The following is a 26,449-nucleotide window of genomic DNA, read 5'->3' as shown; positions in this document are numbered from 1 at the left end:
AGCTGGATGTATGTAGTGGTGCATACCTATAATCCCAGCACTCAGGAGTTTGAGGCAAGATCGTAAGTTCAAAGCCAGCCTGGGCTACACAGCAAGATTATGTCTCAAAAAAATAAGAATGAAGTCATAATAAGGATACAAAATTTATTCCTAAAGTGGAAATGCTTGCTTTACAATCCATCGATAATCCAACAGAACCTTTACCTTTAAAATCAGAGCAGGCAAATTAATAGCCTTCAAAACTGGGTCTCATTGTGGACTTCAAAACTAACCAAGTTTGACAATACATTGATTGGAAAGATACTGCATTTTTTTCAGCCTCTGGTTAGAGATTCCTACTCAAGTCCCTTAAAGAGTGACAGGATACTCGAGGAAGCTCATTTGAAGCCCTTGTTGCAAATGGCCCGGCAGCAGAGCACCATTGTTCCCCACTGGGCATGTCCAGGAGGGACTAGGTGCTGCCACTGCCTTTCTCCTCAGCCCACCTACCTAGCCCTCAAGGACCACACCCGGGGCCCACTAGACATATGACAAGGAAGCCAAACCCATCTCTTGTGCCCTCAGGTACCCTGACCTCCATCACCAACCTGGCCACCAGCCTGGCCCGAAACATGGACCGACTCTCACTGGATGAGGAGCACTTCCACCGGCAGGAAGAGTGGCGGCGACAGCTCCCAGAAAGTCTGGGCGAGGGGTTGCGACAGGGCCTATCCCGGCTGGGAATCAGCCTACTTGGTAAGGGGCTGGGCACTTCCCTCTGCACTCTACCTCTGCAGGTTGAGGTCAGGCTCTTCCCAGGATTGGCAGCTCTTTCTTCTCGGAGGGTGGCCATGAATTCACCTCCTTTCTGTAGGCAAAGCTGTGGGTTAGAGAGGATAGGATAGGTATGCCTCTGTAGTACATCTGTGGGGCACTGGGTCAGGACCCCACTTCCAGAGCCATTGTGTGGCTTTGACAGGGACTATCCCAGGACCTGCTGGGGGAAGAAGCTGGCCTGTACTATACCATGCTTGAGCCTGGCTTGGCTTGAGCCTGCCACACCTCCAAACAAGGATAGTTGCATAGGACACCCTCTGAGCACAGAGGTGTCCACACAGGAGAGCAGTATACAACTGTTTGCTGTTTGAAGCAGCACTGTGAAGCACTGGCTCCGCTACTCCACACACTGCAGACGCTTGCCTTTGAACAGCTCTCCAGTGACGTGCACATGCGTATAAACTTTGGTGAGGAGCTGGCTTCTTCTGTTTATTTATTTATATAGATCAGTCTGACTCAGAGCAATTATTATTTGTTGAGAAGCCAGATGGTATAGTTTGAGGTGAAGATTGCTATAGTTATTTCAAAGTATTACAAATGTTTGAAAAGAAGTTGCTCTGGAAAAATCTGTAAAGGAAGCTTCAGAGATGAGAGTTTGCAGCGCAGGGTTTTCAAGGGCATTTTTGTTTATTTGCTTGCGAAGGAATTTAAGACTGTACTGCTTGGCACCCTGCCTTCTCCATGTCTGAGGGAGGATAGCCTCACAGAGATCAAAGTGACCAAAGTAGTGCAGAGCACAGGGGAGAAAAGAGGAGCCTGAAATGCTTCAAGTTCTCCCTGCAGTTCCTCAGCCCCCCGCACCGCCAGCCCAGGCTGAGAGAGGAAACAATAAAATGTTACAAGGGCAGGTTAAGTTATTAGAAATTATTTAGGTAACAGCAACCAGTGGTCTACATCACTGTCATGTGCTAATGCCAAGGACAGTGGGAAGCTAATGACCAGTGATGAGTAATCTAGAGGAGCATTCCCAACTTGACCAAGCAACTCAAAGGTGATGGGCTTCTTTGAAAGGTGGTATGGTGCAGTGGGTTGACCATATTCCTCAGATATACAGACAGACTCAAAAAGAGATGATCAAAGTCCTGTATGTATGACATCAAGCAAGCTCTTAGCTTCTCTGATCCTTGCTGTCTGTTTTATAAAGTAGAGCTGATAATACTGTTCTCAGAAATAATGATGGGCAGCCAGATGAGGCATAGAGTCCACACTGGCATGCAGCACTTGTCAGCATTATATTCTGGTAGCAAACAAACTCTTAAGTGCTGCCTGGTTTCAACTAGTGTTCCAACAGAGAGCCCTTTAACATGGCAGGATCATTCTTGCACTAGTTTAATGTAATGGATTAAATCACTATAACTAGAAGAGGTTATCTTGGGGGCCTCCACGTCATCATTTTGGTACTTTGGGACCTTTTAATGCTAATGATTATAGACTATCATGTGGTACTGAGAGCTCATGTGGTACTTCTGAGTCTGGTAATTTCTAGAAACCCGTGAGTTCTGAGGGTGACATAACTTCCCCATGAGCGTCTGTCATACCTGCCACCACTGGGTACTTCTGACTCCTCAGTATCTCCAGCCTGACCAGAGCAGTGTCCTTTTGTCCAAAGGTTCAAAGCCTGTGTCTCAGAACCTCTGGGTTATTTGAACACTTGGCCCCAGAGCTACCAGATGTGTGGGAAGAAAAAGAAAGGAGAAGCAGGAGAAGTTGAAATGTATAGATTGTCATCATTTTATTCATCACTGGAAATGGTGTTTAAAATTGCCATGCACAATGAAATACCTAATTTAACTCAGAGCTATTACTATGTAATGATTTGAAACCCCTGGTAAGGAAATTGATATTCTCCTTGTTCAGTTTCTTCCTTTATAAGGCTGAAATTTTAATTACCCAGTTACTAAAAATATGAAAACTGGCTTGAGAAAGCATGTTCCCGTATGTCATCTTACCTGATCCTGACACCCCAAGGCTTAGATGAAGTCACTGCCCAGAGCATTTTTCCTCTGGCAAGGACAGGAACCTGGGCCTACCCCAGGCCTGGAAACCTGCAGGGGGTAGGACTATCTATCTAATAGTTGAAAGTTCCAGGGTAGGATGTGTCTGGGTTTTGTGGGTTTCATGCTTCTCTTGGGGATTGTGTGATTGCTGTGAAGCACCTAAAACTCAACCACACTGTCCCAGGTCAGCAAGGGTAAAGCTTTGCCAGCTGGGAGAGGCTACCAGGGCATTGGGATGAGCTCTATAACAGTTTCCAAAGTAAAAGATGGGGGAAAACCATTTGGCCTGCAAAATTGTCGTTAACTTTGCCCACATTTACCAAATCCACTTCCTGAAATAGTCACACTTGCTTCTCTTCCCTGGAGCCTGGACAACTGGAGAGCACCCACTCCGGGTCCTACCCGGATTTCCATAGGCCTCATATCTCTATTTCCTGCTCACTCTCTGGGTATCTTTCAGAATTCAACAAGACAGGCCTGTGATAGGTAGATTGGGTGTTCCCCTCCAGTGAGAGATGGAGCTGCTATGCATATCAAGAAATAACACTTGAGACAGCTGACACCAGAGTCTGCCATCAGCAATTGGGTTTGCATTAAGTGTCTCCTTTTCAGTTTGCTCATCTCTTCTGACCAAAAAAGTTGGCTTTGAGTTGGAATGTCTGCTGTGTGGTTTCATTGTCTGCAGTGGTGACCTGCAACTTAGAATCCCAGCCTGCACCTCTTCCTCTCCTATTGTAACCAAAAAAAAAAAAAAAAAGACCCACAGCTAAGCACCAGTAGCTCATACCTGTAAATCCCAGCTACACTAAACTACAAAAAAATAATCTGGAAGTGCAGTTATGGCTCAAGTGGTGGAGCATTAGCCTTGAGCAAAGAAGAAGCTCAGGGACAGAGCCCACGCCCTGAGTTCAAGCCCCCAGGACAGACAGACAGACAGACAGACAGACACACACACACACACACACACACACGCATGCACACACACACACACACGCACGCACACACTCACGGCATGAAATGAAACCACACACCATTTGATCAGCAGCATCAAAATAGATCAGTAACCAAGCATTCCTGCCTTGTGCTGGGAACAAGTCATAGGAGCAGTAAAGGGAACCACTACAGTTCCTTGCTTCTGTGAGAAAGGCCTCATCCTAGCGCTGAGGGTGAAGAAAAGGTGGCTCCACAGCTCAGCTCAGCACTTGGAGTCTGGAGTCCACCAGAACCCCTCCCCATCCCAGCGCGCTCTTCCCTCCATGCCTTGCTTCATCACATCACAGCCCTTTCCATGTGGCCGCCCACCCCATGGGCCCATCGCCAACAGACAAGTCTTGGGATCAGCTTCCACCACTTAAAGCCTTAGAGCAGAGTTTGAGTATGACAGTAAATAATTTACCCGTTGTGGACTTAGCTGGATTATCCTCAGGAAGAGGCCTTCGAAAGGCCCTCCGAGGAGCTGTCTCCCTCCAGGCAGTCTTGCAAAGACCAGGGAATAACTTTTAGATAATCTTGGCCCCTCTGTTCTCCAGCTTGTTAGCACAAAGGGAGCTAGTGACACCTGGTTCCCAGTGAGAAGCTGCTGCTTTTCCCCTTTGCACAGTCTGGGGCTGAGCTGAAGCCATGTGACCTGACAGTTTCTTCTCCAGCTCATGGAATCTAACACCTTGTCATAGGACTCGGGCTTCCCACTTTTCTGGCTGCCCCAAGAGTTTATCTATCAAAGCCTTAGTAACTGGAGCCTTTGTGTGGCCAGTGGCTGGGGAAAGTGGAAGATCAAAGGGGAATTTCACTGTGATACCTGTTTGCACTTAAGCAGACCAAAGTTAGCACCCTGTGTGGATGTCACAGCTGCTCAGGGCTCCACGCTCCTTGCTCAGATCAGGGCTGGCACATGAAAGGGAAGTAGGAGAAGATTCTAAATGAGGCAGCCACCTGCCTCCATCTCAGTTTTAATAGCTTTAATGAAAGCCACACTTGAGAGAAAACATTTCTACCAGAAACTCTGGCAGTAATTTAGTCGGTTGTTGTATTTGTAATCATTTACTTATTTTTGTACTCTAAAGCATGGAAGCCTTCAGAGAGTCAGATAATGCAAGCACTAAGCTGTGTTCTTGGTATTTTTCCCTTTGAGCTATCTGTTATGAAATAGCTGGAAGAGAAGGCTGGAGTCCTGCGTCTCCATTGCACTGCTGGGCCTCCTCCTCCCACCATGTGGCTCCCTAGTCTTATAGGCGGAGAGCGTGTCAGGCCTCTGACAGGCCTGCTAGGTCTCTGACAAAGTGAGGAGAGCTGTAGCCAAGGGAAACACTGGTTCCTGGATAAAATAGTGACCCACAGCCCCCAAGCCAGAGCCGCCTGAGCCAGCAAGGAACAGCTCCCTCCCCTCACCCCTGTCATTTCTTTGCAAGGTTTGGATGGCATTACTCTAGCCTGGGAAGCAGACCTGTCACCTTCGATATTTCTTAATCTATTGATTTATAAATTTAAATGACTCTGTCAAACCCAGTTGACTGGAATCCATGAAGGAAGTAGCCTTTTGTTTTACTGGATTTTGCTCAATTTCAGAATGTTGCTAAAAATTAGCAGGTCATTAACTGACTCCTGCAAATCTATTTACCCAAAGGGACTTTGAATTAGTGGCAAGTAGAATAATGGGATTTGACGTGTTCTATAATTTCTACCAGGGGGACTGCATTTTCATTAATCTTACCAGATTTGAGTTTAAAGCTGTAATTCTGTCCAGAAGTATAAAGAAAGTTTTACTTCTACTTTAAGGAAGCTGCCACAACATCATATAAAAAGTCAGAGCCAGGTGCCAGTGGCTCACGCCTGTAATCCTAGCTACTCAGGAGGCTGAGATCTGAGGCTTATGGTTCAAAGCCAGCCTGGGCAAGGAAAGTCCATGAGACTCTTATCTCCAATAAACCACCAGAAAACCAGAAGTGGCACTGTGCCTCAAGTGGTAGAACACTCGCTTTGAGCTGAAATGTTCAGGGACAGCGCCCAGCCCCACAACTGACAAAAAGAAAAGAAAAGTCAGGACTGGCAAGACTTCGCTAGATCTCACCCTTGGCTGTGGAATTAAAAGGAGCAAGGAGAAGTGGCACTGTGGCCCAAGCCATAGAACGCTCTCCTTGAGCTGAAGAGCGCAGGGACAGCGCCCAAGCCCAGAGTTCAAGCCCCACGACTGACAAAAAAAAAAAAAAAAGAAGAAGAATTTTAGCCGGGCGCTGGTGGCTCACGCCTGTAATCCTAGCTACTCAGGAGGCTGAGATCTGAGGATCACGGTTCAAAGCCAGCCCGGGCAGGAGAGACCGTGAGACTCCTATCTCCAATAAACCACCAGAAAACCGGAAGTGGCGCTGTAGCTCAAGTGGTAGAGCGCTCGCCTTGAGCTGAAGAGCTGAGGGACAGCGCCCAGGCCCAGAGTTCAAGCCCCATGACCGACAAAAAAAAAAAGAAAAAAAAAAAAAAGGAGCAAGGAGAATGAATCTAGTAGTGGCCATGACACCTTCTGTTCATGGCCGGCCTCAAGCTCCAGTGTGGTGGCCTTGGGGTAAGCTGTGCCAAGCGAGTTCATGAAGCAGGATTTGGTTGGCTAGACTACATTGAAGACTAATTAGCCAGGCCTCAGTTGAAGTGAAAAAGAAGAGTTTTTCTAAATTGGCAAATAAAAGAATCTGCTTTAGAAACAGGATAAGTGAATTAGTTGGTAGCTAAGATCTCAACTGTCACCCAGTCTCCTTGGGCTCAAAGTTAGGTCCAGCCACTTAATAGCTGTGTAACCTTGGGGAAAGTCCTTAACCTCTCTGCACTTCAGTGTCCTCTTCTGGAAAATAATAAAAAGACGGTGTCCAACTCACAAAATATGAGGCTAAATGATCTCCTATAGATAAAGTGCTTCACACAGTCCCTAGCATCTAGAAGCATGAAAGGTAGATTAACTATTTGAAATAATAACTGTATGATTATTCTTATTAGGTAATTATTAATATATTGACAATACTCAATTATTAAATAATTATTAAAAGCAGGGACAGATGGCTCTCCCTTGAGGTTTTCTCACACCTGGTTGGGCAAGTTTTTATTAGCTTGTGCAGGCACACTCTCCTCTTGAGTTAAGTCTTGTCTTCTCCCTGAACTGTTTCCTTATATCTGAGGAAAGGCACATGGGTGTTACTTCAGAACAGTCTGATAAGTTTATTGAATCCTAGACTGTGTCTAACTTTTTTTGATGAAGAGTATCTAACCTAAACAGCCCTAAAGGTACTTATAAATGGATAATGAGGCCAGAGATTCTTTTTTGTCGTTGTTTATTTTGTTTTGGAAGAGGGATTTCTTTGTTGTCGTTTTATTTGTTTTTGGCAGTTTTATTTGTTTCTTGGCTTGAATTCAGGGCCTGGTGCTCACTTTCTTGCTCATAGCTGATACTCTGCCATTTGAGCCATGCCTCCAACCCAGCTTTTTGCTAGTTATTTTGAAGAGAATTATCTGGATGTTTCCCTGGGCTTGCTTCAAACCTTGATCTTCCAGAACTCAACCTACTGAGTTGCTAGTATTACAGCTAGGAACCACCAGCAACCAGCTGTTTGCTGTTGTTTTAAATTAAAATTTTAGAGGCAGAGTCTTACCAGGCTGAACTCAAACTTGCAATCCTTCTACTTGGGCAACCTCCCAAGTACTGGGATTGCAGATGTATAACACTACACGTGGCTAGGGATTCATTTTCAAAACTGCATTCGTATTGAAGTTTTTATTTTCTGATGATTTTAAGTTTCTGTCCTTACTGAAGTTTTTTGCTCTTTCAGGTGCAATTGCTGGTATAGTTGATCAGCCAATGCAGAACTTCCAGAAAACATCAGAGGCCCAGGCTTCAGCAGGACACAAGGCCAAGGGTGTCATCTCAGGTGTGGGGAAAGGAATAATGGGAGTGTTCACAAAACCCATCGGGGGAGCTGCCGAGCTTGTTTCACAGACTGGCTATGGTAAGTGAGTGGAGCTCCCCAGAGCTCCCTGCAGTGAGCCAGGGAAGGGTGAAGAGAAAATGATGAAGAGCAGTATTGTCTCCCTGTGCTTATCTATTTATACAAAGAATGACACTTTAATTGTAGAATCAGGAAATTACTGATCTCAGTAATTTCATACTAATATTAATACAGAATATTTCTGAGAATATACGTCACAGCATTTAATAAAAAGTAATCAGTTAGATGTTGAGAGCAACAGAAAAAAGAATGATTACCTTTTCCCAATTTGGAAACAAGACAGGAAGAAGGCTGTACGTGATGGTTTTGTGTGGGGGAATGCAGGTGCACATAGCTCTTCAAGGTTGTGGTTCCTTTTTCACCTGTAGATGCTGTTCTGCTCCCCCGCAGGCAGGCAGTCTCTTAGGCAATGGAAGCAAAGGCAAATGGTCTGCAAGAAAAGCCCCTTCCCTAAGCAGTCCTGAAGAGACCTGGCACTCATGGCAGGCCTTCCCTGCACACATGTACAAGTGGTATGAATGGAAGCATCTCTTCCTATGCTTTCATTCACGTTGGCCAGGAGGCAGGCCACTAGCTGGCATCTCAAACCCCAGGAGGACTCACTGAGCATTGTCTGCATCTGGCCAGATCATCTGCAGCTTACATTTCACTGCACGCATCCTCTAGCTCAGGAGCTCTGACAGGATGGAGCCAGACCAGGGCATCAAGACAGTCTGAACAGGATGGAGTAGAAGACGGTGCACACTCCAGGCAGTCATCCAGAGCGTCCTGGGAGAGACCACACAGGCAGAGTGATGCACCTCCCTCCCGCTCCCTCTCTACTTTCCTCTCTGCCGTGGATGACACGTTCCCTCACGGGAAAAGCTACAACTTAAAGATTTAAAAAATGTAACTCACCCCCATCAACTGCTTAGGCCTTCCCTGTGAATAAAAACACTATTCCTTTTGCTACAGACTCCAGTGAGGTAAAAAGAACTCATATTTCACAAATGGTTTGAAAATGCCATTGTCCCTAATAGTGTGTTTCCCAGAGCTGAGGACTCTGCCTTATGTAAGAGCAGCTCAGAGCCGGGCTTCACATGGCCTTTTTGGTTTCCATCACTCTTGTAAAACTTTTATTACCACACTGAAGGTTTTACAAACCACTAACTCTTAGTCTAATGACTCTGCCTCATTTATAAACATTTACAAGCCCTCAGAAAGCATACATGCTGTACCATCTTTGGTTCTAGAGAGGCTCTTTGGAGGCCTGTGTGGCTGCTGCTGGGTGCCCTCATTTGGTGCTGGCACCCGGGAGAGCATGCAATAAACCAGAGCCCCAAAAGCACTCATAAATGTATATGGAATTGCATTTAACAGCTGGATTAAGGCACTTACCATTTAAATATTGTATCTAGGCAAACCATGTGTCTCTATATATGTATATCTGTGTTTTTTTTTATTTGGCCAGCCATAGCATAGATACAAAAGTAGTGACACAGTATTAAGTAAGCAGGGAAGTTGACTATTAATCTTGACTTTTTAACACATAATTGTAAATGATGTGTGAGCTATTGTTCATCACCAGTTGCTCTCAGGAGCATTGTGCTTCCTCCAAATGCTTGTGTTTTTGGACTGGAGCATATTCCTATTTTAGTTTGTAGCTAACATAAGATCACTGGAGTTCATGGCGGTGTAATGTGTAATGACTGTCTCTGCATTCGCATCCAGGAGATCATTTTTGGCCTCTGTAACATTTTATGGATGGCTCTAAGCAGGTGACATCACTGTAGCTTGAAACTGTTTCCCAGAAAACTAGTAAAGCTCCTTTACTTCTCTTACCCCACAGGTATTTTACATGGAGCTGGACTTTCTCAACTTCCCAAACAGCGCTATCAGCCAAGTGACCTGCATGCTGACAAAGCTCCAAACAGCCACGTCAAATACGTCTGGTAAAATTACTAAGACACTTCCTTTACTTGTATGTGATAGCTCCTGGCTTGTTCTCAGGCTAACAGTCCATGTTTTCTGGGGAGCACAAGAGGAGAAGTTAATGTGCTAGAATGCACTAGAAGACTAAGGAAAGGCTGCTAACTCACAGGTTTAAGGCTTTAGAACTCTTTACAGCTTGGGTGTGATGGCTCACACCTGTAATCCCTACACTCAGAAGACTGAAGCAGAAGGATTGCAAATTCAAATCCAGCCTGAGCTACACAGGGAGACTCCATGTCCACTAAATAAATAAATAAATAAATAAATCTCTTCTCAACACTGACCCCTCAAGGAGGGTTGGTACATGGGTCGAGAACCCTGGGCCTGCAGAAGGGTCTCAGATTCCCTGTGGGAACTGGAGCTCTAATCAGGGTTATCATTTTAAATGAGAAAAATACTTAAAGAGCTAAATAGATTCAAAGATATCTTTACCAGGTTCTGTTCACCACAATGAGAACTAGTAATTCGAATTTATAGGTAAAATAACGGGATTACTTACAATAATCAGTGTACCCAAGTTAAGTGGCTGTCTTCATAGCTAGCTCTTGGCCTCACTTACCTTCTTTTAAACAGGAAAATGCTTCAGTCTCTGGGCAGACCAGAACTCCACATGGCCCTGGATGTTGTTCTGGTGAGGGGCTCCGGCCAGGAGCATGAAGGGTGCTTGCTGCTGACAACAGAAGTGCTCTTTGTGGTGAGCATCAGCGAGGACACACAGCAGCAGGCCTTTCCCGTCACCGAGATAGACTGTGCACAGGACAGCAAGCAAAGCAACATCCTCACCGTGCAACTCAAGCAAACAAGAGTGGCCTGTGATATGGAGGTACAGTCCAGAAAACAGGGTGATTAGGGCAAGCTGCCTACCCAGGCAGGCATTTATGGGTCTCAGGAGTGGCTGCTGGAGACCAAGGGAGCTGCTGCACAGGAAAATTGTGGAGGAGGTGGGGTGAATGTACAGAGGGACTGGGAAGACCCCACCAAGCTGTGCAAGTGAAACGTGCAGAAAGCCCAGTAGGTAGTCAGGACCACCAGCCTGAGGGTCACCTGTCCTGTGATTCAAACAAGGCTCTGTTACGGTGTTGGGGGTGCCAGAGACAGTACAGTGGAGTTTCAAAACAGTGAGGGTGAGGTGCGTGACAGCAGTTCTTGACAGTTACCTCACAAAGGAGGCTCCCTGGCCCCCATGCCACCTGGGAGAGGCTGCGGGTACAGAAAACTGCTTCAGAAGAATGGGTGTACTGACAAAACCAAACAAGATCAGAGCAGAAGGCAAGACCTTTGCAAGCTGACAAACCAGGGAGTTTAACATCCTCCCTCTGCTCACCTCTATGCCCAACACAAGAATTGGGGAGTAATAAGTTTGTGAATAGGTTTCTCTCCTACCCACAACTTTGTATCCTGTGGCACTGTTTTCCCTGTTCCATGGGGGTAATTTCCTGTCTGGTACCTCCTGGAGACAGCTTAGGCTCCTGGAAACAATCCAAGTGGAATGTATGCTCAGGTGGAGCATGGGGAATGTCAAGGGTCAGACATGAACCCTGATCAGAATGGCCTCAGCTGCCTGCAGTCTAGCCTAGAGTAAGCAGGTACAACCAATGGGAAAAGGTACTCTGCCTCTACCTCCCAAGTGACCGCCATTCCACGGACCCTGATTGTTCACCTATGGAATGTACCTCTTTTTTCCATATTGCAAGACAAAGGTAATTAGTAGCAAGCTAGAGCCTACTGAAGATTAAGTGATCTTAGAAAAGGACACAAGCCTGTCCCCAGCAGGTCCTTCCTGATTCCTTCCTTCCTCATTTTCTTCTTGATATGAGAGCCTATTTCTCCCTCACACCAATGTTTGGGTACACTTATGAGAGCAGATGGAAAACAGCCAACCACAACAACTCTTAAGATTTCTTTAGTTTTTTGGATCACAATCAGTCAAGCTTTATGCTGAGGCTTGGCACCAGGACTACACTGCTGCTTTGAGTTGATGACTTTCTGGGAATAAACAGAGGTCAGATGTCCAGGCTTTGTTAGATCTGCCAAAAATCTTCTGATCCAGTTGACAATAAAGCAGCAGTGATCTAGCTACAAGACTTGGCAGAGGATAGTAGCATTATCTTAGTCCTTAGTCCCTAACAAGAAGACCCTAAGAATATCAGCCACTGTCATTTTTCTTTTTCTGGCTTGGGAAATGCTTTAGATCTTAAACTGTTCTAAGCGAAGATTGATCTTTTTCTGTTACACTGTCTTCAATCTTGGTTCTCCTATCTTGCATTTGAGAAGAGTGTGCAGAGGGTTACCATAGTTGGAGGGGAAGAAAGCTGTTTCTCCAGAGGCTGTTGAGATGGTAGTGGGAGTCAGCATCCTTAGTTATCAAGGCTCAGACCATGAAATCACCAGGTTATGAGAAGCACCAGAGCTCTGGACAATTTAGTACTGGTCTTCCCTGATATCCAGAGGTGAAAGGAGGTTGAGATTAAAGAATGGCTGTAACAGAGGCAGGAAACATTAAGAGTAATACTGCAAGACAACCATTAACAAGCAGCACCTAATTCCACACACCTGCACTTGGCAGTGGCAGATATGCAGTTCCTCCACATTCTGCTTTCTCAAACAGCCCAGAGACAAAGCTTGGTTAGGAAGCCTACCTTCTAATGAGAACCAAGAGCAGCATTTTAAGCTCTTTATATGAAATGGCCTTTCAGGTTTATTGCTTTTGCCTCCAGGGCTAGGAAACACAGCTCCTTTGAATTTTGGAAGGAATTAATTTGTAGATGACATCACCCAGTATATTCAAATATGGCAGGTTTCAAATTTTTTTAAATTAGCATTTGCTTTTCTTGGTTAAATGCAGCCATTTAAGGGGTAATTGCTTAATATGCCTGGCACATTACTGAAATCCCTTTTGAGAGGCTCAAAATGAGTCAGAAGGTCAATTTATTCCTTGGCCAGGCTCCTTTCACAACATGGGTTTCCTGCGCTGCTGTTCAGGAGGAGCAATTAAACCTTTTTGTGTATTCAAAGCTTTCCAGCTGAATCCTGGCCCCATCAGATGATATCATCAGAGCTCTGGTGTTGGCCTGGTAGTGAACAGCTTTCAACTGTCAGTGAATCTTGGGGGCCTTTGTTTCCCAAGCTCAAAAGTATGAGACCTGAACTCTTAATGGATGTCCTACTCCAGACAGGCCCCTTTGGTATCTCTATACTATCTCACTGGCTTTTTTCAGCTTTTTAAGACACTTGACTACACTGTTTCTGGACTCTATACAACATTATAAAGTAACTCTTTACAATTCCACTACTTCAGAACTTAAAAATCTGTTATTAAAATGTTTATAATCCTTTGAGAGATACTCAGTAGGTAAAAACTACTGCAGGGTCAGTGGCTACTTAATTCTCAGACCTGGAGCTTGCACTGAAAAATGCCCTCTCTGCTTGATCTACACCCTAGATAGCTTACAGGACTTCAGAGTGGGAAGAATTTATAGCTCCAACTGCCTTTGATGGTGCTTTCTCAGAAAATCTCACTTAAGAACCTAGGTAGTATATCTCAGCTCATTTGAGTTCCACTGAAGATGAGCCAGACTTTTATGAACCATAAATGTATTCTGCATCCTCCCTTTTTTCTATAAAAATTTCCCCTTCCTTTGCCCACTTTTTCTATTTTCTCTGGCTTTAAATCTTGACAGAAAAAGTTACACTTTAATAGTTTTTACTGCTCTACCCAGAGCCACCGGTTCGAATGAGGTGCTCTTCTCCACTTTCTGTCAAAGTGAAGTTCTATCCAAAGTGGTTTGGGGAGCCAGGCCAACAGCTTTTATTTTTACCATGCTGAGTTTAACGTTAGCTAAGATTTGAGCTCAGGAAAAGACATCTTTATTTTTTGTTCCTTGGCTTCTTGGTAAATAGAGATGTTTTAATAGAGTAAAAATTTTAATATAGTAAAATGTTATCAAATCATCTTTCAAGATGGGAATTTTATGTTACACTGGTGGGGTCCTTATACCTGTTATTTTCATGCAAAGCTCTTTTTGGCCTGAAACTACTGTTGTCACTGCCATGTATCAGAGGGAAAATAAAAGGTGTAACAAGGTTTTAGACAAAATGACTTACCAGTTATCAAGTATAATGTACAAATGTATGAAGGAAAAGAAGTCAGTTTGTTACAGAAGACTCCTTATAAGAGGTTTGGCAACTAATGAGTCATCATTTTTGGATCCTAGGTGGATGGAGTTCGAGAGAGACTGTCAGAACAACAGTACAACAGACTTGTGGACTACATTGCAAAGACATCTTGTCACATGGCCCCCAGCTGCTCTTCCATTCAAGTACCATGCCCTGTAACCGCTGTGGAACCACCCCCATCCACTGTTAAAACATACAACTATCTGGCTGACCCACATTTTGCTCAGGTCTTTATTAGTAAATTTACCATGGTGAAAAATAAAGCCCTGAGGAAAGGATTCCCCTAAATCTGGTATAAGGAGTTACTTACTGCTTTTTTAGACAAGAACCCCAGAGCTAGTTGCAATTCAACATGGACATGGGGCCAACATTTTTCTAGTTACAAGTATACCAATTTTCTAGACATTTCTGAAATTTTCTCCCTAAAACAAGATGGATTTTTAAAAATCCATTTTTCAACAAAATCCTAAACATGTTCTATTTCTACTGCACATAGAAAACATTCCTTTTTTTTGCTCCAGAGTGCCACTTGCAAACTTCCAATATGTGGATCTATTATTGTTCAGCTCTACAGCAAAATGTGATTCAGATTTAGAATGCATCTGTTCTGGAACAGGGATGATATCACTACTTATCCTGCATCTGCCAAGGTTCAGATTCTGGAAATGAAATGCTTAGGACTTAGTTCAACTTCTTGGATTTGTCGAAATTTGCAATGCAGTTCTTTGAGTGATAGCTGCCTTGTATATTGCCTTCAATGTCTGCATTTTACTGAACTTAACTCTTAACTGTCCAGGTAATTTTATAAAGTCTTAGTAGACAAGCTAAATAGTACATTTTTTTTCTATGAAAAGACATGAAGTGCTCAGGTAATCTCAGGAATTAAAAACCCCAATGATAATATCAGTTCAGATAGTTTTCTTGGACAAACTGACTTGACAAAGCAATGAACATGTCTGGCAAATATTATTTGGCATCTACAAATGGGTTTAACTCAAAAATCTGAGGTCAATGGATCTTAAAATGCTTGGTAAATATCTCATGGTCCAATTAATTTAAACATGCCCACTGACTGCATTCATATTTGGCCCTACAACTTTTTGCTATCAATTGTCAGGGTAAAAATGCTATTATAAAAGCTCTCTGATTTAACTCAGAGGTTATTGGCATATCACCATTATATTATAACGTGGTTAGTGGAAAAACAGGCTAACGGACATTCAAGCTGAATATGAAAAATGCCTTTGATTTAGGAAAGTGACTTTTGGTCAACCTCAAGTATATTTTTAAGGATGTGAATATGTACTAACTCTTGTATGTGTACGTTTTATGTATTTTGCATACTCTCAAGTATTATAAAATTATTTAAAATAAAATGTCCTGGATTACTATGTAAACATCTTCTGTTAAATGGACTTTTTATTTGGGGGTTGGGGGCGGTCATGGGCTTTAACTGAGGGCCTGGGCATGGTCCCTGAGCTCTTTTGCTCAAGGCTAGCACTCTACCACTTTGAGCCACAGTGTCACTTCTGGTTTTATGATGGTTAACTGGAGATGAGTCTCATACTTTCTGCCTGGGCTAGCTCTGAACCACAATCTTCAAATCTGCTTCCTGAGTAGCTAGGATTACAAGTGTGAGCCACCAGCACCCAGCTAAATGGACTTTTTATATTGTGTCTTTCACTGATAGTGTATTAAAGGTCACATCACCAAAGGAGCTTTTTACATTGAAGTTTTTCACTGAGTCAGTTCCTATCACCAGGATTCAAGTATCTTACCTATGAGTTAAAAAGAGTAAAATACAGTTTATTAAGGGACTGTGATTAAAACCAGTGTTAATAAACCTAACTTTTGATACTTGCTGTAATATCAGCAATAATATATTCCAAAAAAGCTACCACACTGCTGAATCATCAGCAAATATTACTCAATTCCAGCACTTGTTTTTCTAAATTACATATTCCAACTCTACAAACTACTCTTTAGCAAAGCAAATTCTAAGTACTCCTCAGTAATTGCATTTTAATTATCTTTGGTGACAGCAAGGCTATCCCATCATGAAAATGAGGCCCCAAGGACAGATTTTTATTGGACTCACTGTCTAACCCTTCTGAAAGCCCACAGTACAGAGACACCTCATTTGGACTCCCAGACACTCCTTCAAAGCCGGAGCAATGGCAGCCAGAATTATCTTTAGTACAATAGGAAAAAAAAAATCAGAGCAACTAAATATTAAAGAAAAAATACTGAGATAATTTATCTTTACAATGTTTATAAGTAACTTAAAAATTTCCAACCAAGTATGATGCTTTTTAATGCCCTGAATTATCAATATGAATAACTGAACAGACTTCGGTCCACAGTATTTGTTTATTTATAAGAGAAACTATCAGCCCACATATTTATGTTTCATAGTTCAGGAACACAGGTCAATCCAAAGAAATTCTGTGAAGAGAAACACAAGGGCTAAGTTAATGACAAAAATGAGGTTGGCATATATTCCTATTAGTGAACCCTACACTGACTACTCACTTTCACCCAGCAGGAAGCCCAGTTCAGGCTGTATGATCTGGAGACTCATTTTCCAAGCTTCTTTTCAAGCTCCTAATACACTACCTTTTTCCTCCTTACTCATAAAGGAGAAAGGGGGGAAGAGGAGCAGAGACACTTTCACCATGTAAAAAATGAGAGTAAAGATTCCTAGCCAACCAAATTTAATAGCATATTATAAGGATTATAATTGAGGGCCAAGAAACTAATTCCTAGAATGCAGGATGGTTCAACACACACTATTAAAATATGATGCATCACAGTAACAGAAACCACATAAACATACAGAGAAGACATCTTGACAAAACACCTTTTCATAATAAAAACAATTAGATACTGAAGTGCAATGTACTTATAATAGCTACTCAGGAGGCTGAGATCTGAGGATCACAGTTCCATGCAAATCAGGACAAGAAAGTCTGAGACAATTATCTCCAATTAACCATCAAAAAGCCCAAAGTGGAACTGTGGCTCAAGTGGTACAGCACTAGCCAAAAGCAAACAAGCCAAGAGACAGGCCCTGACCTCAAGCCTTAGTACTGGTACTAAAAAATAAATATAAAACATGATGAACTCATAAATTATGTCAAACCAAAAGGAAGATGACTTGAAAGCTTTTCCTGTAATTAGAATTAGAAACAAGGCAAATGTGCTTGTTCCTGGCCACCTTCTAATCAATACAGTATGAAAAAAACAAAAGGAATCCAAAGAGGAAAAAGAAACAACACTAACAATTCCATATACAAAAATGTACAGAAAATGAGAAGGGATAGGAAAAAAAAGCATAGAAAGAAATGAAAGCAAAGTTGCAGAAGCCAAAATGAACACAACGAAATCAGTTTCTAACGCCTATAATCCTAGCTACTCAGGAGACTTGAGATCTGAGGATTGCAGTTCAAAGCCTGCCCAAGCAGGGACAGTCTGTAAGACTCTTATCTCCAATTAACCATCAGAAAACTGGAAGTGGCGCTGTGGCTCAAGTGGTAGAGCACTAACCTTGAGCTAAAGAGCTCAGAGACAGCACCCAGGCCCGATGTTCAAGTCCCATGACATTTCAAAAAGAACAAAACATTAGGAATGAAAGAATATGAACAAATACATGGAAAACTACAAAATACCACAGAGAAATGAATGATACAAATAAAAGACATTTCAGAAATGTTCATTTACTGCAATAGTTAATATTCTAATGGCTCATGCCTGTAATCCTATCTACTCTAGAAGCTGAAATCAAAGCCAGCCCAGACAAATGTCTGTAACCTGCAAAAATATGACTAGATATGGCTCAGGAGGTAGAAAGCCAGCAGTAAGAGAAAAAGCCAAGTAAGAGTAGTGCAAGGCCCTGAAAAGATCCAGTACCAGCACACAAACACAGAAAAATTTCCCACATCATTTTTTGGCAGAAAAGAAAAAAACTTGGTACAAAACTTCAGTAAAGAAAATGTAATCCTAGCTACTCAGGAGGCTGAGATCTGAGGGTTGTGGTTTGAAGCCAGCTGGGGCAGATGAGTCCCTATAAGACTCATCTCCAACTAACCACTCATAAACCAGAAGTGGAGCTGTGGCTCACAATGGTAGAGTGCTAGCCTTGAGCAAAAGAGCTCAGGGACAGTGCCCAGGCCCTGAGTTCAAGCTCCATAATGAAAACAAAGTGTAATAATGACATGCAAATTTATAGGACAAATGAGAACAGAGACCCAAGTAACTGTATTACCTTTACGTTCCAAATTCATTTTGCACTCTGAAAGATACCAGCCTTCCTCATCTCCTCAAAATCTCTCATGGAATCATAATTTCTGTAGAAATCTGCATATGCCTTCTTTCTTGGTTCAGCCACACCAAACTAAAAAGAAACATTGAGGGACATCTTAAAGATTATATGAAAGACAAAGTTTATGTATATTCTTTCACCAGAGCCCTGCATTTCCTAAGGGGTAGAAGAGGAGATACAGATACAAGAACGTAGTCTCATGGAAAATTACAAGCTCTTTGCCTATGGACAGATAATACCTTTTCTTGGGTGGGTAGTGTGTAGGAATGTTTGTATGCATGTCTGGTAAAACAAAGGTACAGACTGGTAAGAGCCAGAGTACAACCCAAAAAGGTAAAAGACATCAGGGAGTAGTCTTCCCTCCAGCAAATCCATATTTCTATATTCATACTAAAAACAGGTTCACTTTTAGCCACAGTATGGATTTTAAAGGAATATGACACTGATTTGTTAGGTGTCTACATCTGAATGACCAAGAAAAAACAGTTTGGGGTCAGCCTGACACAGGTGGCTCATAACTATAATCCTAGCTACTTAGGAGGCTGAGACCTGAGAATTGCCATTCAAAGCTAGCCTGAGCAGAAGTCCGTGAGACTCTTACCTCCAACAAACTACTCAGAAAAAGCTGGAAGTGGTGCTGTGGCTCAAGTGGTACAGTGCTATCCTTGAACACAAGAGAGGATCAGGACAAAGCCCAGGCCCTGACTTCAAGCCCCAGGACCAGCAAAAAATAATAATAATAATTTGGGGTGATTTGCATTTCAACACGGGTTCTAGGAGTTGGCAGTGCAACAAATGATGGAATAGACTCAAGAGGACCACTACTAATCACTGACAGAAAGTCTTGAAACTGCTACAAGTGAAGAATCATCAAAGGAAAGGATAAGAGGGAGCTCACTTTGCTGAGGTTTTGTTTTTTGCATACAAATGGGAGAGATGAACAAAGAATGAAGATTCTTTTACTGAAGTGGAGTTAAGCAACTTGATGAAGGTCTAGAAGCACTACCTAGCATGTGGCTCAAGCAGAATTCAACTGCTTATCTATGACAAAAGTAGAAGTTTTATTCTCCACAAAACACTGCTTAGTGGGTTTGTTTGGTTAATATACCAAACTCAAATCTAATACCTAATTTTAGAAAACAGTATAATTCAAATGCTAATCAATATCAGTGTGTGCATTACAGAATGTAGAATCATGCTACTTGATGAAGAACTCAGTAAGAGCCCTCTATCAAGTGTCTGGCACTATCCCATTTCTTAATACAGACAGAAAATACAAAGTACTGAGCTCTATATAACAGCCTAGTACAAAATGCCAGTCTGCTGGCTCTGTAGACCACAACTAACCTATCTAAAGAAACAGACAAAACTTGTCATTATACTTTTAAAGAATCTGCCAGGAAATGAGATTTTTCAAAAAGTTTCTTATATGCTCATAAGCATGGGAAAGGGAATTCAGTAATAGCAAATACTTCTGAAGAGCTACTATATTATAAATGATAGGGATAATGATAATTTAATCCACTACTCATCAGTAGGGCAAGAAACCAATGTAGAAGGCTACAGCCAACACTTCAAAAAGATAAAATAGAAATTAAGAGTGCATTACATATTTTGTCCCATCAAACTTTTGTAAATATGCAATATACATTTATAATTTCTCATACATACATACACATATATAATAAGTTAACTGAGTCACAATGCAAGAATATATTTTTGCTGTAGATCAAATTTTAAAACTTCTACACATTGAATGATGATAACCCAAAAAAATTAACAGATCTAGTCTGAGGACCACCAGTTAGAAGTGATAAGAATCATACAAGAAGTTATAGGTCAGACTTGATCGCTGACAATGAGAGAATCAAGGAATATAATAATTACTCTATCATCCAGTCCTCCTTCCACATTCATTTCATGTTCACTACACGGTAGGCAAAAATATTTTTATGCCTGTCTCTTTCAAAGGGTCCCAGAGCATATACCCATTTACTGCTTGTGTTCAGTGTTATTCCTCTTTGCTCTCCAAATTCTCCCAAACCTTACAAGTTCAAATTCCACTCCCTGTAATAAAGAACTCTGACTCAAAATATCCTTTTCCCCAAACCACTTTTGATTCTATCTTTCAACATCCAATATATTTAAGCTCTCAAGGAGCTTTAGTCCTACCTTTTGTTTCCTCCAAAACACTTGGAACTACTGAATTTTAGATACTCCCTCTTATCAACAAATATCTTTAAACATCTGTGTATCAGGCAATGGGGTGGCACCATAAAAATAAAAGATATGGCTGGGTACCAGAGCTTAGGATTGAGGGTGAAGCCAGCCCGGCAGGAAAAGTCTGAGACAGAGACACATCTCCATTTAACTACAAAAAAAAACCCGAAAGTTGATCTGTGACTCAAACGGTAGAGCACTAGCTTGACCAAAAGAGCTCAGGGACAGCATATAGGCTGAGTTCAAGCCTCAGGACAAAAAAAAAAAAAAAAGATACTTTCCTTAATGAAGCTCACAGCATAGCTAGAATATAGACAAAAAATTCTAAGTAGGAAGAATTTTAAAAATCTGAATTCTGCTGGGTGCCAGTGGCTCCACATTTGTAATCCTAGCTACTCAGGAGGCTGAGATCTGAGGATTGTGGTTCAAAGCCAGCCTGGGCAGGAAAGTCCCTGAGACTCTATCTCCAATAAACCACTCAGAAAACCAAAAGTGGTGCTGTGGCTCAAGTGGTAGCGCTAGCCTTGAGTGAAGAGCTCAGTGACAGAGCCAAGGCCCAGAGTGCAGGCCCCACGATGGACGGAAAAAAAAAAAAAAAAAAAAAAGACAACTTTTCAAGGTGCCCAACAGACTTACTGCTTTTCCTACACCTCTGCATTATTATGTACCATATATTGAGGGGAGAACTTTGTTCTCCCAAAATTCATGTGTTAAAGTCTGAATTTCTAATATTGAGAATGTAACTACTTGGAAATATGTCTTTAAATTAATTAATGTTTAAAATGAAGCTTTTAGAGTGAGTCCAGTATCAGTTGTGTTTTTTCAGGAGGAAATTAAGCCACTGCCAGGCGACCCTACAAAGAACCATGTAGAAAGAAAGATGACAAACTTCTATAAGCAAAGGTGAAGAGACTCAGAAGAAATCAAACCTATCTACAGATTTCAAGTATTCAGAACTATGAGAGGAAAAAAAAAAACTTGTCATCTAATTCGATCTACCACTTTGGTTTTGGCAGGCCTAGCAAAATGACACAACTCCATCTAAAGATGGAAGGTAAGCTATCTATGAGGTTACCATCCCATTGAAGTTCAGGAAAGGTAAGAATTCATTCGTTCCTTCTTTCCTCTCCTGCTCTCCACCTCTTTTTGTGGGGGAGATTAAACACTACTACTAGAGCTTGCCCCCACCCAAGAGGGAGTTTTTTGGAGGTCCCAGGTTCAAGCCCCAATACCTAAATACTCCTTAACTAAGCTAAAAATCGTTTTAAAATACACACTCCATTACCTTAAACACAAAACAATAAACTAATGTACATACCTTATAGAGAGCTGAGACCCCCAAAGAGACAATGAATGCTCCAACAATATGAATCCGCAGACGCTTGGCCAGAAGACCCCGCATCTGAGGTTTTGCCAATGTACCAGAAGCCATGGTAGCAACAGTCCTTAATAGATAGAGACAAAAGAACGTTTCAGGACACAGTAAGACACCTGAAGATCTCGCACCCACAACGAGGCATTTTAACAGCTAGTGACTGGCTACTCCCACAGAGCAAAGGTGAGCGGTGGCTTCACCCACTTCATCTCTTCTCTCCGGCGCTCAACTACTATTCCAAACAACCTGGTAACCGGGCAACAGCCAAGCAACCAGACAGCACACCTAAAATATCTTCCCAACCGTACACAGGTGCGAGCGCGGTGCGGCGCCCGTTTCCGGCCGAGGCGGTGGGGGGCGGGCGGGGGTCCCCGCCGGCAGGCCCCGCGGTGGGGGTGGGTGGGGGGCGGGCGGGGGTCCCCGCCGGCAGGCCCCGCGGTGGGGGTGGGTGGGGGGGGGGGCTCCCCGCCGGCAGGCCCCGCGGTGGGGGTGGGTGGGGGGGGGGGCTCCCCGCCGGCAGGCCCCGCGGTGGGGGTGGGTGGGGGGCCGAGGCCCGCGGGCTGCCGCCGAGGCCGCCGCCGCCGCCCCGTCCGGCTGCCGCAAGCCCCCGCGGACGGGGCAGGGCGGTTATAACGGTGAGCCAGGCAAGGTCACACTGACCCGACAGGGCGCACGGCGCCGGGGGAGGCAGGCCTGGAGGCCGGCCGCGAGCGCGCAGGCGCCCGGACGCCCCACGGCCGAGCCAGGCCCGGGGCCGCCTCAGCCCCCCGCGGCCCGCCTCAGCGCCCCGCGGCCCGCCTCAGCGCCCCGCGGCCCCCCGCGGCCCCCCGCGGCCCGCCGCCCTCCCGAAGCCGCCGAGGGGCGAAAGGGAGCTGTGGTGGAAAGAAACCCAAGGCTCCGCCACGACGGCCTCGTAGAGTCGCTACGCCACCCCGGGACACCCCGGCGCCGTGGAAACGCGGACGCGGGCCTCCAACGCCGCCCGGCCTCACCTCCACACCAACGTCCTTCCCCGCAGCAGGAGAAATGGACTGCGGACCCGCAGCGCGCAGGCGCAGAAGGAAGATGCGGGCCGAGCACGTGACGACGGTAGCCGAAGAAGTCCAAAAGGCTTGTGGCGTGCGCCCTGTAGGTCATAGTTGAAGTACCTTGACACAGGGCAGCCTCCACCTTGTGCAGTTCCACAGATAGATTTCTCTCATAAGTTAGAAATGATAACCTTGCTCACACAGAGTATGAGTTTATTAAGAAATTCAAAGTATTTAATATGTGAAGGAAAAAGTACTTTTCTGTACTCTACAAATGCAGAAAAAATTATCCTGAACCAAAGGATTGATCCAACCATGTGCAAGAATGTGGCAAATCTTGATGACTCTAGGAGCCTTTCCTGGATGGAGTGGAGTGGCTCTTTAAAAATGGCAGAGCCAATCACAATAAACTCCTGGTGAATGAATGAAGAGAAATTAACTAGAAAGGAGTTTGCATGAGTTCTGGTCTAGAGTCCAATAGAACTGGATGTGAGGCTCAGCTCAGCACCATTCTAGCTAGCAAATTGTCTTAATTCGATTTTAAGTCGGCTTTCGCCTCTATCATGGTACCCTCTCTTGGTTGTGGTGCAAATTGAATGGGATTGTGCTTGGTAAGTAGACATTCTGAATATGTATCTCTCCCCCTGTCCTTTTACCAGTTCTGCCCTTCTTCTTTCCTTCTAGTAGAAGTGCCTGATAGCCTTTCAAAGAATCAACCCTTCCCCACTTGGAGCTATGTGGTTATAGATAAACCAAATCCTACTCCAATTGAGAATATAATTCCAGAGTGACCAAACAGTGCCATCCATGCCTTTGACCAAAGAACACTGGTAAAGTCAATAAAACTCTACCCTACAACTTCTGTGGAAACTACTAGAAAGGATCTCTTTGGGGAGAGGGGAAAAGGAAATTTATAGTGGGATGGAGAAGAGGTCTTGCAGATCTGCAAGAATGTAAGGCCAGGGTGTATTCTGTGCCTGCCATGTGTGTTGTTTCCAGAAATTAATGACATTCAAAACCCGCCCTTGTGAAGCTTATATGCAGGTGAATGAGTCAAATAATAAACAAAAATATATCAGATGGATATAAGAGCAATGGAAAAAGTTAAGTAACATAGGGGTAAAGAAAGTCTGTTTAGAAGGATCTTTTTATATTGGAAGGACGAGAAAGATTTTGATAATCTGATTTAAGTCCTCGATTTAAGTCTGATATAAGTTACTCTAGAATAAAACCCGGATGAGTTTGAAGACTGGATTTATTCTACATCTCTCCATGAAATAAACTAGGATGGCTAGGCTATTGGGAGTTATATTTCATGTAAGTACTCACAGTGGTTAGAACTCAGTTCCCCTTCAAAGTGATCTTCAACCAGAGGACACATCTAACTGTGGGAGATAGAATCCCTTAATTGATAAATAGACAAAGCAATGGTCTTGTTTCCTCTGTGTCTTTTCCTCCTGGCCTTGACAATCACCAAATCAATGTGTTATCTTAAAAATTGTGAAAAGATGTCACTGTTTTGCTAGGTATTAGGGAACCCTCTGTTCTGGCTACTATATTGCTACTCTCAGTGTCCTGAGAGGAATCATCTTCCCTGAGTTACACCCTTGCAGTATATGTCCCAAACCTACACCATAACAAATTATAACACCAAAAGCTAAAAGAAATCAAATTGACTCTGAAACAAATTATGCAGTAATATTCCCTAAAAAAACTTCAGTCCTTTCTATCATAATATAAATCAGTAGGAAAAGTAATGAGTACTTTGGTGGGTTTAGAAATGTGAGGGGCTAAAAAGTTAAAAAGCAAGATTAATATCAGAGCACCTACCTGTGGCTCCTGCCTGTATCCCAAGCTATTCAGAAGATGGAGACTGGGTGGATCATGGTTCCAGGGTAGCCCAGCTCAAAAGTTCTTAAGACTCCATCTCAACAGAAAAAAAAAAATAGCTTAAAAGGCTGGGTATGTTGGCATGTGTTTGTCAACCAGGCTACAGTAGGAATTATAAATAGAAGGATCATGGTACAGACCACCCAGGCAAAAAGCAAGACCCTAGCATATGTACCTCATGTCTCTTATTCTAGTTACTCAGGAGGCTGAGATCTGAGGATTGCAGTTTAAAGCCAGCCCAGGAAGGAAAGTCCGTGAGACATTTATTTCCAATTAACTGCCCAAAAGCCAGATGTGGTACTGCTGTAGAGTGCAAACCTTGAACACCCAAACTCAGGCCCAGGCCCTGAGTTCAAGCCTTAGGACCCGCACAAAAAAAGCAAGGCATATCTCAAAAATAACCAGGGCAAAAAGGAGTAAAGGCAAAGCTCAAGCAATAAAACATCTCCCTAGCAAATATGAAGTTCTAGGCTCCAACCCCAGTACCACTACCACCTCCGAAGATCAACCACAGCAACAACAAAAACAATCTCAATATAAGGTGAAATAGCAATTCCAGCATTTGGCAAACCATGTGGGAAGATCTATTGACTCTTTAGCCTATATTTTACAGATACTTTCATATTTAACAATAAAATATGAGTTCAAGTTATATCTTAGGGTTAATACTTAAGGAATTTTCTTATCGCTATTCACTATCACTAAGAAAATACAAGTTTTCAGAGATGCAGACACAAAAAGAATACCCAGGAGGTTCTCCAGAAAAACCCACCTGACATTGCAAAGCATATATATGCAAACTTCCCTGGAAATTGTGTCTACAGAAAAACAGAAGATAAGGACCATTGCAAAGCTTGGAATGGGCATTTTTCTCAGAATGTAACTGTAATTTTTTTGTTGATAAAGATCTAAGAAAGCTAGGCACTGGTGGTTAATGCCTGTAATCCTCAGGAGGCTGAGATCTGAGGATCGCAGTTCAAAGCCAGCCTGGGCCAGAAAGTCCATGAGATTCTTATCTCCAGTAAGTCACTCAGAAAACCAGAAGTGGCACTGTGGCTCCAGTGGTAGAGTGCTAGTCTTGAGTTGAAGAGCTGAGGGACAGCACCCATGCCCAGAGTTCAAGCCCCACGACCAAAAAAAAAAAAAAAAAAAAAGATCTAAGGAAATTTTTAGGGGATGAGATATATATGTGTATATATACATATATATTATGCACATATGACTAATGGAGATAGATAATAGATAGATAGATAGATAGATAGATAGATAGATAGATAGATAGATAGATAGATAGATAGATAGATAGATGTCCAACGCCAGTGGCTGATACCTGTAAGCCTAGCTATTTAGCTGAGATCTGAGGATGATGGCTCAAAGCCAGCCCCAGCAGGATATACTTGAGTCTCATATCTCCAATTAACCATCCATGAAAGCAGGAAGTGAGCTGTGGCTTAAGTGGTAGAGAGCTAGCCTTGAGCAAAAAAAGGTCAGGGACAACACCCAGGCCCTGAGTTCAAGCCCCATGACCAGCCCCACCACCACCACCACCACACACACACCAAAGTGTGATTTCTTCTGCAGGAGAGATTCTTTCTGATACTGATGCATTGAGCCTGGACCACCATGGAGGAAACAGGGCAGTTGAAGGCTGAAACTGCTTTGCTGCAGCA

At 43.2% G+C, this 26,449-nt stretch overlaps 2 protein-coding genes across 3 annotated transcripts in view; one reads left to right on the top strand and one right to left on the bottom strand.

Annotated features, from left to right (window-relative positions):
* Positions 1-15,062, top strand: part of Vps13b (vacuolar protein sorting 13 homolog B) — a 505,216-nt gene extending 490,154 nt beyond the window's left edge. For both annotated transcript variants that reach the window (XM_042673185.1, XM_042673186.1), the window contains exons 58-62: positions 565-735; positions 7,622-7,798; positions 9,627-9,729; positions 10,343-10,592; positions 13,984-15,062. In XM_042673185.1, coding sequence (XP_042529119.1) covers positions 565-735; positions 7,622-7,798; positions 9,627-9,729; positions 10,343-10,592; positions 13,984-14,232 — 950 coding nt within the window. In that variant the 3' untranslated portion in view covers positions 14,233-15,062. The remainder of the gene's footprint in view (positions 1-564; positions 736-7,621; positions 7,799-9,626; positions 9,730-10,342; positions 10,593-13,983) is intronic.
* A 1,234-nt stretch (positions 15,063-16,296) lies between these two features.
* Positions 16,297-22,925, bottom strand: LOC122102359 (cytochrome c oxidase subunit 6C). Its single transcript, XM_042673010.1, has 4 exons — positions 22,854-22,925; positions 21,805-21,931; positions 18,210-18,338; positions 16,297-16,390 (listed from the first exon to the last, which is right to left on the bottom strand). The coding sequence occupies exons 2-3, from the start codon at positions 21,916-21,918 to the stop codon at positions 18,225-18,227; spliced, it is 228 nt and encodes a 75-aa protein (XP_042528944.1). The 5' UTR covers positions 21,919-21,931; positions 22,854-22,925; the 3' UTR covers positions 16,297-16,390; positions 18,210-18,224.
* Between the last annotated feature and the right edge of the window lie 3,524 nt (positions 22,926-26,449).

The sequence above is a fragment of the Dipodomys spectabilis genome, unplaced genomic scaffold (genome assembly GCF_019054845.1).
Source record: "Dipodomys spectabilis isolate Male_0828 unplaced genomic scaffold, ASM1905484v1 ptg000783l, whole genome shotgun sequence".
NCBI lineage: Eukaryota > Metazoa > Chordata > Mammalia > Rodentia > Heteromyidae > Dipodomys > Dipodomys spectabilis.
Note: the sequence above shows the minus strand (reverse complement) of the source record. Positions and strands in the feature narration are given on the sequence as shown.